Below are 14,264 nucleotides of genomic sequence, written 5' to 3' on the forward strand. Positions count from 1 at the left end.
GATTCTATAGTTAGCATATCTTACTCATAACGCTCTAGACCCAACAGCGCTTTGGGCTTCACATAATTGCTGGGTATGTAGCCGACATTGCCAAGGGCATCCTTCACCTTCCACCAATGTTCCTGTGAGTCGTCAATGACCTCATATTCCGCATTCTAGAATTGGGTTTATATTTAAGATAACTATAACATATTACATTATTGAAGTTATGGAATTTACCTTTTCTAGAGATAAATCTCCGCCCTCGATGGCTTTGAATGGATAGAGAGCCACCACGAGCTTGACAAAGTGTGAATTGTCCTGGAATGGAAAATATATGAATAAATATAGAAACTTTTTGATATATTCTTAAGCATAAACTCAATTGGTTGACACACTAAAAAAGAGCAGGTGTACCAGTTTAAAACAAATATATTTGCTAGAGCCCGGGTTACCATAGATAGGATATTGTGATAGGATATGATATACAATATATTGTAGTTTATATAAATATATATATATATATTTAATTTATACCCATAATTATATAAATATACACAATTGGTACATTGATGTATAGCTTACCTTGGCTTTGGAATTGGGCGTGCCAGGCGTTGGAATTCCGCCAGGCATATTGGCATCCAATAAAGCTCCGTTGCCGTTAAGTAAAGTGGGTGACTGCTTAAACGTTGTCAGCGAGGACTGCAAAGTTAATCAAAAATGAAAAAATTATATTAGATAAAAGATCTCTCTTTAGCTCTCCGTTTCTCTCTCGTCCTCATCTTACCTGTGGCTGTAGCGATGTGGGCGTACAATTTCCACCGCCGCCTCCAACGCCGTTCGAACTGTTCAAGCCTGCACCAACACCGCCGACACCGACGGCAATGCCACCACCAACACCAACACCACCGACACCACTGCCACCTAGGCTGCCGGAACTGTTGTGTTGCAAACTGAATTGACTGTTGGTTGTCGAGTTGTTTGGACTGATACTGCGCGTCGAATTCTGGGCTGGAGAACTGCCGTTGCCTGGAAAAGCAAGAAAATTGCAAAAGTTATTAGCGCGATTGTCAAACAATCATAAAATCGTACAATCTTATGAAGTTATTAAAAAAATTTCGAGAAATCATAAGATCATAGAAGCATATAAGTATTTTGCCCAAGTCTTTCGTTTTCTGTATGAAATACAAATATTAAAAATCCCATTCAATAATAAATAACTTGTGTTTTTTAAAAGTACCATTTCACTTATATCAAATAAGCTTGATCAAACATTTACCATTTGTTATTTCATATCAACCAAAAGTTGGGTTCAAGTTCGTTGCCTAAGTCTTTCGTTTTCAAGGCACACCATTTGCCGGCCGATTGACAAACAAAAAACGCCAAATAAATGGAAATCGAATATCAACCAAATTAATCACACTGGCATACAAAATGCTGGTTCAACACTCGTTGGCGGTAATTAGCCAAAGCAAAGTATCGAAAATCGCCTTAAAATCTCAAAGAAAAAAAAAAAACTTGACTCAACGTGACGATTCTTGCCAAGGTTAATTACGCCGAATTCGACACTGAATGAAATGCTAATGGCTGACAGCGCAGACAACGAGATGCCAAGGCGACCCAAACGCCCACAGCCGTGGTTGAGGTGCAGCTAAACCGCATTAGTATATATTTTGATACTTCTTTTTTCCGCTTTAATATTGTAAATATCAAAACAAAGTGCGGCGCAAATCAATATCAATAATATATATAAAATAATAATATATAATAGTATAATTTAGTTTATCTATCAAAATTAAAGTTAAGAGTAATTATATAGTTATTAATTAGAATATATAAGAAATATTTAATTTAGTTTCTCTAAACATATTTACACATAAATAAATTATAATCATTTTCTAGCTACTTTTCCAGGGTATAAAACTAAACTCCAAATCTAACCCCAATTAAGAAAAATAATCGTAGTTTTTTTTCTGTCTTTTTACTATTTTGTGAGTTGTAGGCGAGTTATGCAACAATTACAGTTGTGCATGTGTGTGTGTGAGTGTTGCGATGAGTAAGCAGCAGTTAAAATTCGAGTACTCGAGCTCTGTAAGCACTTCAATGCTGTGAGCACTCAAGTAGGCGCCTCTTGAAGCCCGCTTGCGCAGGCGTTTTTGCTCGAGAATCGAATTCGAACCGAATTTTTAAACAAGCAAACAAAAAACAAAAGTGAAGGTTAATCGTAGCGAAAGTGAAGCGATTTCCCAAGCCAGAATTCACAGTTAATTTTCTGTTTTCAGTTTTTTTTATATTTTTTTATTTAATAATATATATTGATATTTGTAAATGCCCTGCGGGGAAAAAGACAAAAACCATAAAGCATAAGACAAAGCTTTTCAATTGATCAAACCATTTTCAATATCGCAAATGCGGGCCACATTTTTCATGTGAAAACTCACGATGTGTGCTGTGTCTACCTCTTTTTCCCTACCTCTCCCACTCTTCCACTCTCTCTCTCTCTCTCTCTCTCTCTCTCTTTCTTTCTCAATATCTGAAGCTCTCTCACGTTGCCTAAACAACAAGCAAAACGTGGCGACACTGCAGCCTGCAGGCAGCTGCAGCTCCAACAAAAGCAGACGAAAAAAAAAATAATAAAAAATAGAAAGTTTTTCTTTTCCCAGCGCACTTGCCGGCGCCGCTTTTTGCTTTTGTTATGCCATTTTCCTCCATGCAAATGAAAAGCGCCTGCAGTATTATTTTCATTGTCTGGCCAAAGCTGCGCTGCAGCCGAGCAGAGTAGAGGACACAGATACTGTAGGCAATGCCTTGAATGCGATTAAAGGCTCTCAAGTAAGTTAAAGTTTTCTAATACTTGAAGTCGGCTGCGCTGCATATATTATCGATAAATCGAAATAAAACAGTTGTAGATTGAAAATATTTATTATTACTATGAATAATATATATAGAGAGAGTAGAATACCATACATGAATATAAATAAATAATAATTTTAATTATATTTGTTATAATTCAAAGCGTATTTAAGCTTCGTTGTGACTGACTGAAAACAAAAGCTTTATCTCAATTATTTCAAGCTTTCTATTCACAATTTTCCACGCGCACATAAACAAATTGGCCCCCGACAAACGGAAGCAAAATATTTTTATCATGCTCATATACGAGACTCTATATGCATACGTACATATACATATATACAAAAAATATGATTGCTTATGATTGAAGGCGCAATGGGCGTGGCCTGACAAATTGTCATTATTTGTTGCTGCCACAGACACAGCCACAGCCGCCGCAATCATGTTTATGGCCAATTGTGTAATTTTCTTTGCATTTTCTTGCACTTTTGCATTTTGTTTGCTGCTTTGGCAAATTGTTATGCAAATAAATGTTGAATACAGCCGCCAACCTTGCTGACTGACAAACAAAACAAGTTGCCAGACTTTCAAACACGTGTTCTACTGCTTGTTCTTGTACCTGATCAGGTGAAACTCTGCCTTTTGAGCCGTGCTCAAGCGTGACTCACGCCTTGTAACGCCCACGAAAAGCTCAGAGAGCTAAATACATATTTAGATATTTATGCATCGATGTTTATATTGAATTATTGATACAGGTTGTATTATGGCCTTAAACATAAGGGCAATACAAGAAACGTATACGGTGAAGACTCGATTAACAAACAAGCTTCTTAAGCGCATAATATGTTTATCTTCTCTTTTAAATAATTTTCATTTATTTTTATATCTAAAATATCGTAATCATACTGTTATATTTCATTTTACATTAAACATATTTTTGTAAATAAATGTTTAATAATGTTGTCTTCCTCTGTATTAATTTACAAATAACTTCGCCTGTTCACCCAAGCCAACTTCCACTGTGTTTAGAGCTATTGAAAACAGCTTAGCGGCATTTCGCATACCATAATGGAATACCAGAATAGAATCTTGTACTTTTTGGATTAGTTTTGCGTCATCATCATATGATGATATATGCTTACCCAGCTTGAGAGCCGATAGAAGCATCATCTCAAATGCCGCTAATCAAACTTCAAAATCTGCAACACACTCAAGATTTATTTTCCTTTTCTATTTATCGATTTTGAAAGATAATTGGATATATATATGTGTTTCACTTTTATTGATATAATTGAGCGTAAAAGAGATTTTCTACAATTTTGTTGGTCAATATTTGTGTCAATTCACTTTCACATAAATCACTTGTTCAATTGTTCAGTTGTTTGTTGCTGATGTAGCTGTTGTCGTTGTTGTTGCTGTTGTTGCATTCGCTTTGACTACAGTTTAAAGTGGTTGTCAAACTGGTTTCATGGTTGCTTCCTTTTTGCAAATTTGTTGTCGTAGTCGTTGTAGTTGTTTTTGTTACTGTTGCTGTTGCTGGCATTTCCATGCTATTTGGCCTGACCTTTAGGCGTACGACGCTCTGTTGCGATCTGTGTTGTGACTGGCTTTTACCGTTACACATCAAGCCTGGCCCCCAAGCGGTTCCTGGCAAGCAGCTCGAACTGTACAAGCGATAGACTACTCTATACAAATATACGTATATTTAAATTCTGATATCCACTTGATTTCAACTTTCAATTTTATATTTCTTCTTCATCTGCCTTTACTTCTTCTTTGGCTTTCACGCAATGGCAGCGGCAGCCATTTTGAAAACAATTTTCATGACAAGACGTAAGTTGCGTTTCGTTTATTTTTTTCTGCACTCTAACGGTGATTTACACAACAGCAAAAATAACAACACTTAACGCCAGCAGCTCGTTAATAATATTATTGAAAAATACAATTAAATTAAAGTTTTTTTGTGTGTGTGTGTGTTTTTTTTAATTGAAAATATATTTAGCGCGCCGCGAACTGTTTCTGTAAATGTTTAAAAGCCAACTGACAAAACGGCAAATGAAATTTTTGCTAGCCAGCGACAGCAACAGCAGCAACAAAAGCAACAGCAATAACAACATCAGCAGCAGCAACTGTATTAGTCGAAGGTGAGCGACGACGCTGGCAAGTGTAGAGTAGAGCGAACGACGAACGCATGAATGGCAAACGCTGAGAAAATAAAACAAAAAAAGAAGAAGAAAAAAAAAGCCACTTGAACGCCAGCAGCGGCAGTAAACATAAAGTAAAACTTAATTGTACCAGCCGAGCAGCAACAACAATCAGTGCAGGTGGCAGCGACGACGACGTCGACAGGAGTGCGGACAGAGAGGCAAAGAGCTAAGCTTAAAGCACAGAGTGCACGCGGAGAACCGAAGTTGGAAACAAGCAGCAGAAGCAGCAGCAGCCGGCGCTGCAGCAGCAGAAGCCGCCAAGCGCAACGATTGAAGACAACGATGGCTGGTTGCTTGGGCAAGATACAGAGGCACAGATCAAGACTTCTGCCCACTGGCGATGTGTGTGTGTGTGGCAATTGTAACTGTAGAGTTTAAATGTTAGCAGAGAGCAAAAGGCAGACAGCAGCGCCAAAGTTCCAAGTAACAATTACATCAACAGCAACAAAGCTAGGCGAAAGAAAAAAGGCAACAAGTTGCATACACACACACACGCATATACATGCACGTACACATACACTTGTATAATACGCAAATTTGAACAAGACGCAACAACGAAGTGCGTTGAGATTTTATGTAAAACTGTTCAATTTGTATTTCTCTTTTTTCCGCTATCGCTGTAATGACGATGAAGCAACATCCAATGAAAAAAAAAAACAAGAAAAAACAAAAACAACTGCAAGCTGTTAAAGAGCGCAAAATGAAAGAGAAAGAAAGTAAGCGGCACGAGGGGTGGGTGAGAGCGCACAAAAACGAGCTTAAGACAACACAGTTATATTTTGCTAAAGAGCTTACACTTACTCTCGCTGCTCTCTTTTGAACTTTGCCTGCAATTAATAACTCTCGATTCAAGTTGCTTTTAAGACGCTGCCTAAAAGTAGGCAGCTGAAAAGAGACCGCAGCAGTGAACGGAAAATCAAAGCAACATGGAAGATCCATTGTTGCTGTCGTTGTTGTTGTTCTTGTTGTCGTAGCTGGCGCGTGCAGTAGGCACATTTTGTTAACACGTAAAGTGCAGCAAAAAGCAGACAAAGAACAAGCAGCCGAGTAAAAGAGATAGAGGCATGTTGTGTGTGCCTATTTAGCGCCTTTTTCTGAAGCCCACGCGCTGCATAAGAAATGCATAATAAACGAATACAAATTATGCAATAATTTTAAATAAATGAAATAAGTATAAAATATGCGCAGCAGAAGAAAAAACAATTAGCAACAACAAATTAAGGTTAAATGTTTACATCCGAAGCTCATAAAAAGCGTGTGAAAAATGTTGTCAACCAATTTGCAATTTGCCTGAAAAAAAAAAAAAAAACTAAATAAATAAAGAAAACTTGCAAATACAAAATAATTACAATAAAATTGTAGAAAACCAAAAAGGCAAAACAAACAAACAAACAGCAATCAGACAGGAAACTGCAAAGCACAAAACAAAAACAATTTTTAATCATTATTATTGCTGCTGTTGTTATTGTTGTTGTTGTAGCATTTTTATGCAAATGTAGGTTAATAACATTTCAGCGCATGCGCGACGCGCATACAAAATAATAGCAACAATAACAACAACAAATAGCAAAAGCCCCCAACAACATTGATTCATGCGTAATAAACTTTTCGACTTATAATTAGATTCGTGCATAAAAATTGTGCGAAAATCAACTAGATGAATACCCTGTAAATGGGAAAATATTTTTTAAAAGGCATGATAAGCCAAATATTATTCATTTATCTGCTTTCAGTGGTCTTAACAATATAAGTCAAATTTGATCAAATTTTAATTGAATGTTTTCTATACAAGTGTTTATGAAAATAAAAAATTGCTATAATTGCTATAAACTGTGAAACGAACTTCAAGCAATACTAATTGAAATTCCGTTTATCGAATTCATAAAATTGAAATAATTTTATTGTCTTTGAGTACAATAGAATCTACACCAGAAGGAGAGTACAGATTTGAAAAGCCGCTTATTTTGATATTTAAACAAGAACCTATAAAACTAGTTACCATAGATACTTAACTATTTCACGCCAGCTAAGAAACTGATAAATTAAATCTAACAAGTAATTGCATATATGTGAAGCAGTCTAAGTGTGCGCCAGTCTGCTGCACTTTTAATAATTACAGGGTATCGAATGCAAAGCGAGCAAATTACAAGTGCAATCACAAATTACATTTAGTCTAGGAACATTAAAGCTGTGGGCGTTACGCCTAACCGCCGATGCCGACTCTGATTAATTGTCTAAAGCGAAATAAATCTGCCGGTCGCATAGAACATAAATCGTGGAATGCATTCCCGACTAAGCCATAGAACACACACATTCAAATATTTTAGACGGAAGTCAAATTGCAGCCAGGCACTGCAAAGACCTTTAAGAGACAGTCAAAGCGAAAGGGAGAGCGGAAATGTGAGCATAGGAGAACAATTGCAAGAAATCGAAATTCCTATCAATAGCGTCTGTACATGCATAAATAGTTTTTAATTGTAGTTTGACTGTAAGTCACGTAAGTTATTGAGAAATATTCGAAACGGATTGCAATTGCTGCAGGCTTTGTAATAGTAATTATTACAGGCATGACATCATTTGCTAAATTTAAATCGAAATAAATAAATACTATAAATAAAGTTTGTTGCTATCTGAGTTACGTAAAACGGAAATGTCGCCTTTAATAAAAACGATTATTCTTAGATAAGATGTACGACAGATAATTTGAGTTTACATTTCAAGATTTACATTTCTTAGGTTACGCATGCAAATATTTATAACAGACAGTTAATATACATTTGCTTTTATCTTTAATATTTAGTTTTGAACAGGGAAACAATTCTTAATAGTCCTCAAGAATTTCTTTTTTGGCTTTTCTGTAGCCTTATTATGTTTGCAATTCGAGTTATAAATACCGTATTAAATATAGAAGAGATCTATTACCTATTATCTATTATTGTATATATCTATAAAACTTGTCTATAGATGACTATATTCAAATATATATATGTCTTCCAAAAGAGGCCAAAAGAGAAAAATGTATCTTCAGATCACCTAGATAGACATATCAAAAATCTATGTAAAGTTCACAATAAAACAAGTAAGAACGTTGCAGTCGGGCGTTACCGACTGCGGAATACTCATTCACATCCCATCAACAATTTAGTAGTTAAGTTTCGCTTTAATACTGTAGAATATACAGGTTTTTCCGATTTGCCACGCTCCAACTAGGCGTAGACACCTCATTTTTGGTCAGTTTTTAGAAAGAGATAACGGTACCCTAACTGCAAAGTTTGAATGCTTACCCTCAAAAAATGTGAAAATTACAGGGTATTTTTCGATATGCCACGCCCCTAAAAAGGCGTAAAATTTATTTTTGGGGAATCGATAGAGGAGGCTACCAGTAACTCAACTATCCAAATTTGAAGCTTCTAGCTATTATACTTTAGGAGATATAAACTTTTGCGGTTTGCCACGCCCCCTGTGGGCGGACATATATCCGACAAAACTTTTTGGTCTTGGGTGATCAGTCCGAGTATATATACAAAATTTGAGGTCTCTGCCATCAATAGTGTCCAAAATATAGGAGAATTTAAAAAATCACTATATCTTCAGGTCCGATTTGCCACGCCCCCAATGGGCGTAGACTTGTAATTTATCTTCAGACTTTATAGAATCATACCATTAGCTGACGTGCAAAATTTCAGCATTCTAGGTTTACAGCTTTAGGAGATACAGTTTTATCCGATTTGCCACGCCCTCAATGGGCGTAGATATATCCGCCATAGCTCGTGATCTTGGGTGGTCAACGCGGATCTACATACCAAATTTCAGCTTTCTAGCTATTCAACAAATATGATTTCTGGTATATCGGAAAATGCATTTTCCGATTTGCCACGCCCCTAGTGGGCGGATCGGGAAAATTTTAACACTTTATAAATCGGAGATATACATAAGTATGTGTTCCAAATTTCAAGTCTCTAGCTTCAATAGCGCCGAAATAGATTGCGTTCATACGGACAGACGGACAGACGGACAGACGGACAGACGGACGGACGGACAGACGGACAGACGGACGGACAGCAAGACGGACATTGCACAAAACCAATACACTCATTTCACTTTCGTGAATGAGTATAAAAACGTATATGTATAGATTATTATTATAGAGAAAAATCTCTCTCTAAAAAAAAATCAATTAAGCCTTAAGTTAAAGCTTTCCCCACTTTCATTTAATTTTTTTAATTGTGTTCGCTGCCCCCAAAAATTGATTTGTTTTTTATATTTTCAATGTTGCTAAACTCGCAGTTGTTGCAATATTTTGAAGCCACCCGCTGGCGCTGCGGTCAATTAACGCAACATAAAACAAAATTCAAAGAAACATCAGCACCAGCAGCAGCACAGCAAATAAACTTAATTTGCATATGAAAAATGACAACAACAAAAGAAACAAAGGCGGGTGGCTCCAATTCAATTTCGAGTTAAAACAAAAAGTTGTTTTTAAATATGGCTTATAAATGTTGTCTAGTGAATGTCGATGTTGTTGTTGATGATGGCGTTTTTTTTTTTTTTTTATTTTTTCTTTTATGCATTTTTAATGAAACCATTTAAAAGACAAAAACAACAACAGCAACAATCGCCGCCTGCAACAGCTGAATAAAATCAGAAAAAAACGTTTTAAAAATTTATTGTTGTAAAAGTATCTGCGAGACTTTTTGGCCAAGACGAGTTGATAAGCAGCTTTTGTTACCTGCTCTTTTGACCTTGGCTAAAAGTTGTTGTGGTTGTTGTTGTTGTTGTTGTCTGCACATCAGCGTTTATAAATTCATATTTTTCGGGGGATTTTGTGCAATACGAAAATTTTTCACCATTTTTCAAGCTGCCAATAATGAAATTTGTTGAACTCGTTTCATGAAGCATTTTATCCAAATTTCATTTGATCGAATACCCTATGAAAGCGTGAAACTAAATGGGGCATAGTAGGCAGAAAGTCGTCATAACAAACTTAAAAAAAAGCTAATATATAGTAGTTCTTATAGGAACCAATTTTAATTTTTTTTTTTTTTTTTTTTTTTTTTTTGACGGAATGATGTTTTATTGGTTTTAATAAAACTAGCCGAGTACAGGGTAATATTTAGTCGTTTACTTCCCTACATAGTACATTGACTGTTAGCTCTAAATGCTAACCGGATATTCCAGCTCAAAAGAGATCTCTTTAACCATTGCTAGCGACACGTAGCGACGTGTCCAGCGTCTCACCGATTGGAATTACAACAACTGTTTCGAATTAGGTTCATGTTTTAAGATTGAGCGCCATGGAAAGCGGTTTTAGCATTTTAATACAGTACATTTGTTGCTATTTAGCAGCGCTTGAAACGTGCCTGACCCACTGTTGGTTTTCGCATTGCGGTTTTGGTCAGTTCAGCGAAGCAGCGAAGGCTGAGAACTGGGTAGCTCCCCCGGGTGCCAGGCCAGTTAAAGTCAAGTACCACAGCCACAGTAAACAGGCCCAGCGTTGCGGTTGACGTTTTTATCGCACTTGCATTTGTCAACTGCCTCGCGAACACACACATACTTCATGCACACACACACACACATTCACCTCACAAATGTGTCACAAGATAAGAATTTGCATTTGGGCACGATTCTGTTAGTTGCGACGTCACAATAGTCCATGTAACAGCCTAATCGATATGTATCGGTACCGATGAGCACGAGCTGAGCTAAGCTCGAAAATTGTTTAAATTAATTTCAATGTCTGTTTCATCAAATAACTAAATACCCTGTATATCAAAGCTAATCATAGGGTAAATATTTGCTGCAGCTGTTTTCTGTAATCTTAAACAACATCGATAATTTTCATTATTGAACTATTAACTCTTTAAAAGCTTTGCACGAGGCAGATGTTGCGATTAGGTAAATATTTTGCTAATAATTGCATATTTGCTTAGTAGTCATTCAAATCACATCTGATATAGATCGTTTTAACAGTTTTTGGATTTGCAAAAATATCGATAAATAATTTTAAAGTTATCGACAGCATTCTTCTAGCTAAAATACCTTGCATGCAGCCTAATTTACCTTTGTGCAGGGTATCAAAATGCTGGCAAAATTGATTGGCTGCCCCGCTGGTCAATTGCTTGACCAACTTTAAAGCAGCCGGCAACTGACTACAACAACAACAACGAGTTACAAATTACAATAACAACAATCAAGCTGCCATAGTCAAGTGGCTGTTTGACCGTTTGGCTCAAATTGCGAATGCAAATTGCGAATTTTTGTGGTCATTGTTAAGTAAAGGCCATAAATAGGCTCACAGCAAAGGCAAGAACAACAACAACAACTTCAGTTAACAACAATGCAATAATTTTATTGTCAACTTTACATTTTGTATACAACGAATCACAGGCAAATAGCAAGTTATGCAGATGCAGATACGAATGCAGATACAGATACAGATACGTTCACAGCTGCAGATACATACACAGCTTTAGCTACAGATACACTTACAGAGCTCAGCTGGATCTGCCACTGCTGTCTGCCTGGCTGTCTTATCTGATCTAGCCCCTTGGGGCCAGCAGTCAATCTAGCCTGTAATTGTTCCACATGAACAAAGAAGATGCACAAATGCGTTCAATATATGCACGAGCTAGAGATGTGCATTTATATGTAAGGCTATACATATATTATATATAACTATGATTTTTTTAGTGCAAAAAAAAAGAACTAAACTTTGTATTAATATATTATTAAATTAAATTCAATTTGAATCCCTCTGTCGTATCTTATGAAATGTAATAGCTCCCTTTTCGATATATATCGATTTGATTCATTCCGATATAATAATATTGTGCTATGCACTAAAATCTGCTCAACTTCAATACGATCTCTATTTTATGGTAAATCGTTAAGGCGTTCTCCCAGCTGCCATCTCAATTGACATTGATGTATCTGCATAAACAAATGCATATCCATAATTATGCATACACACACAAACATATACATGCATATATTCTTTCCACGCCCATTTGTTGGATTTCCTTATTGGCACGCTTTGCACTTTCAGTTTCGCTAAGCTTCTCCGTTGGGGCTTGGCTGGTTGCTAATTCATTTCAATTATGCAATTGCCGCATCTGTTGTCTGCATCTGCGCTTCTTTAGCTGTCATGCCACATCATCATCATCATTATCAACATCATGATGAGCATCGTACTGATCATGAGCATCATCATCATGAGCTTGTCGATCATCTAATAACCGCCTGCCATCAGCGTGTTCATCGTCAGCCTTATATTTAACATAATTGCCCCCGGGCCTGCAGCAAGCGAGATGGAGAACTCTTTGCCTTGTAATGCAACACAAAAACAAAAACAACAACAATAACAACACAAAGAACAAAAACAGAAAATGCAGCTGACATCGCCGCGTCGACTGTCGCTAAACACAGCTCTTGCCAGACCTTGTAATCATCGACAGCAAACGCCTCCAGATGTTTAATATGAAATAACACCATAAGCCAGATCCAGACGATGATATTCTTGCGTTATTCTCCACTCTGTTCACAGTTTCTCATGAAGGCGGATCTTTAATGATCTTAGTAAGATCTTGTTTTACTTTCACTTGAAACATGCGATATTATAATATATAATACAAGTTATAAAGTCGTCGAATATATTTCATTCAGTTAAATTGTTCTGTTGATTAACTAAATTACAGTTTTAGGAACTCACAAATTTTCCCTTAAAAAAGCACAGTTACGATAATTTTCAGAGTTAATATATAATCTAAGCTTATCAATATAAATATTAGGCATTAAATAAATCTAGACATATTTGTTGATTTGTCTTAATTTAGAGAATATGAATTTCTCTCTCTGATAATCCAAATCCTCGAATATTATTACTCATATGGCAATTAGTTTATATAGTAATACTTAGTGCAATAATTAGTGTACAATAATTATAGTTTATTGAGTTTTTATTATTTATCAATTTTAATTTTGATTTCTTTAGCTTTCATTTTCACTTTCACTTATATTTCACTTGATTTAATTGATATTCTTTTGCATTTCGTTTTACCTTCTTTGGCCTTGGAGCTAGTGAGGCTGTGGCCGATGTGATTCCAAAAGTTGAGGCGACAGCCAAAAACTTTCATTTCCTTGACGCGTTCCTTCATGTTGCCTATGACGCTCGTTTCGGCCAGACTCACGCAGGGTATCATTACAGCAACAACAACGAATGTTGCTTGATTGCGTTTTTTCTTTTTTGTTCCCTTCTTTGTTATCTGGCGCACTCTATGCAAAATCTGGCAACGCCAAACATCAAAAGCACATAAAAATTTGAACGAAATCAAGAAAGAGATGAGCAATTGTTGTGCGTTTTGAATTGAAGGCAATTTGAAATCATTTGACGCGTTGTTGGGAGAGAGAGAGAGGATGATGGGTGGCAATTGCTTCACTTATTTTGTAATTGTGATTGACAGCTACATACACCAACACACACACACACACAAATATATAAATCATCAAGTGCTCGTCCATTGCTCGCGGAAGTATTATTTTTTTTGTATTTTTTGGCAATTTTTGTCTAGGTCAACTTGAGAAGTTTTTTCGTAGTCAATTGCACGCTTTAATAGCCAACAAAAATTATTATTTATAAGCAATAATTCATATAAGAATCGCATGCGCAATGTTTCAACAATCAATGAAAAGTAGCCAAAAACTTATTTGAGCAATATTGAAATACACCGAACTCAACATGCTTCCTGCTAAATACCCTTGATGAGCTCTAATCTAACAATATATAATTCCAATTGTGATCTTCAGAAAACTAGGAAATCATCTAAGCTAAGAAGACACTAAATATATCTTCATATCTTTCACATATTTTTCGACTCAATATTCTCATATAACAATATCAAAAAGAATTTGTTTATAGACATCGTGTTGAAATTTGCCAAATAACTATCTAACTCAAAAAAAAAAAAAAAAAAAAAAAAAAAACAAAAACAAATTTTATCCCAACCTATTTTAATTTCCAACATTCCTATGACAGCTACATAAAATAATCATACAATACGTTCGAGCTCATCATATGTGCTTTCTGCTGCATAAAGAACCCGCTATACCGAATTTCATTAAGAAACCTTCACTGCAAGCTCAGTTCACATGGGTTTAGGACAAAGCAAGGCTAATATATTATCATTGAAATGCTTTATGTGTAAATATTCTTTATGCGAGGTCGTTGGT

The 14,264-nt window shown here is 36.1% G+C and overlaps 1 protein-coding gene across 3 annotated transcripts in view; it reads right to left on the reverse strand.

Annotated features, from left to right (window-relative positions):
* LOC6576022 (tyrosine-protein kinase Btk29A) overlaps positions 1 to 14,264 on the reverse strand; it is a 56,236-nt gene that overhangs the window by 2,399 nt on the left and 39,573 nt on the right. The window contains exons 2-6 of one of the 3 annotated variants that reach the window (XM_015164936.3): positions 13,096 to 13,321; positions 767 to 1,008; positions 565 to 681; positions 220 to 300; positions 25 to 155 (exon numbers count right to left, since the gene is read on the reverse strand). In XM_015164936.3, the coding sequence (XP_015020422.1) occupies positions 25 to 155; positions 220 to 300; positions 565 to 681; positions 767 to 1,008; positions 13,096 to 13,237 (713 nt within the window). In that variant the 5' untranslated portion in view covers positions 13,238 to 13,321. Of the gene's footprint in view, positions 1 to 24; positions 156 to 219; positions 301 to 564; positions 682 to 766; positions 1,009 to 3,974; positions 4,018 to 13,095; positions 13,322 to 14,264 lie in introns of those variants that run through there. The other 2 variants (XM_015164935.3, XM_002001990.4) reach the window with 2 other exon arrangements.

Source organism: Drosophila mojavensis, unplaced genomic scaffold (assembly GCF_018153725.1).
Source record: "Drosophila mojavensis isolate 15081-1352.22 unplaced genomic scaffold, ASM1815372v1 contig_36, whole genome shotgun sequence".
NCBI lineage: Eukaryota > Metazoa > Arthropoda > Insecta > Diptera > Drosophilidae > Drosophila > Drosophila mojavensis.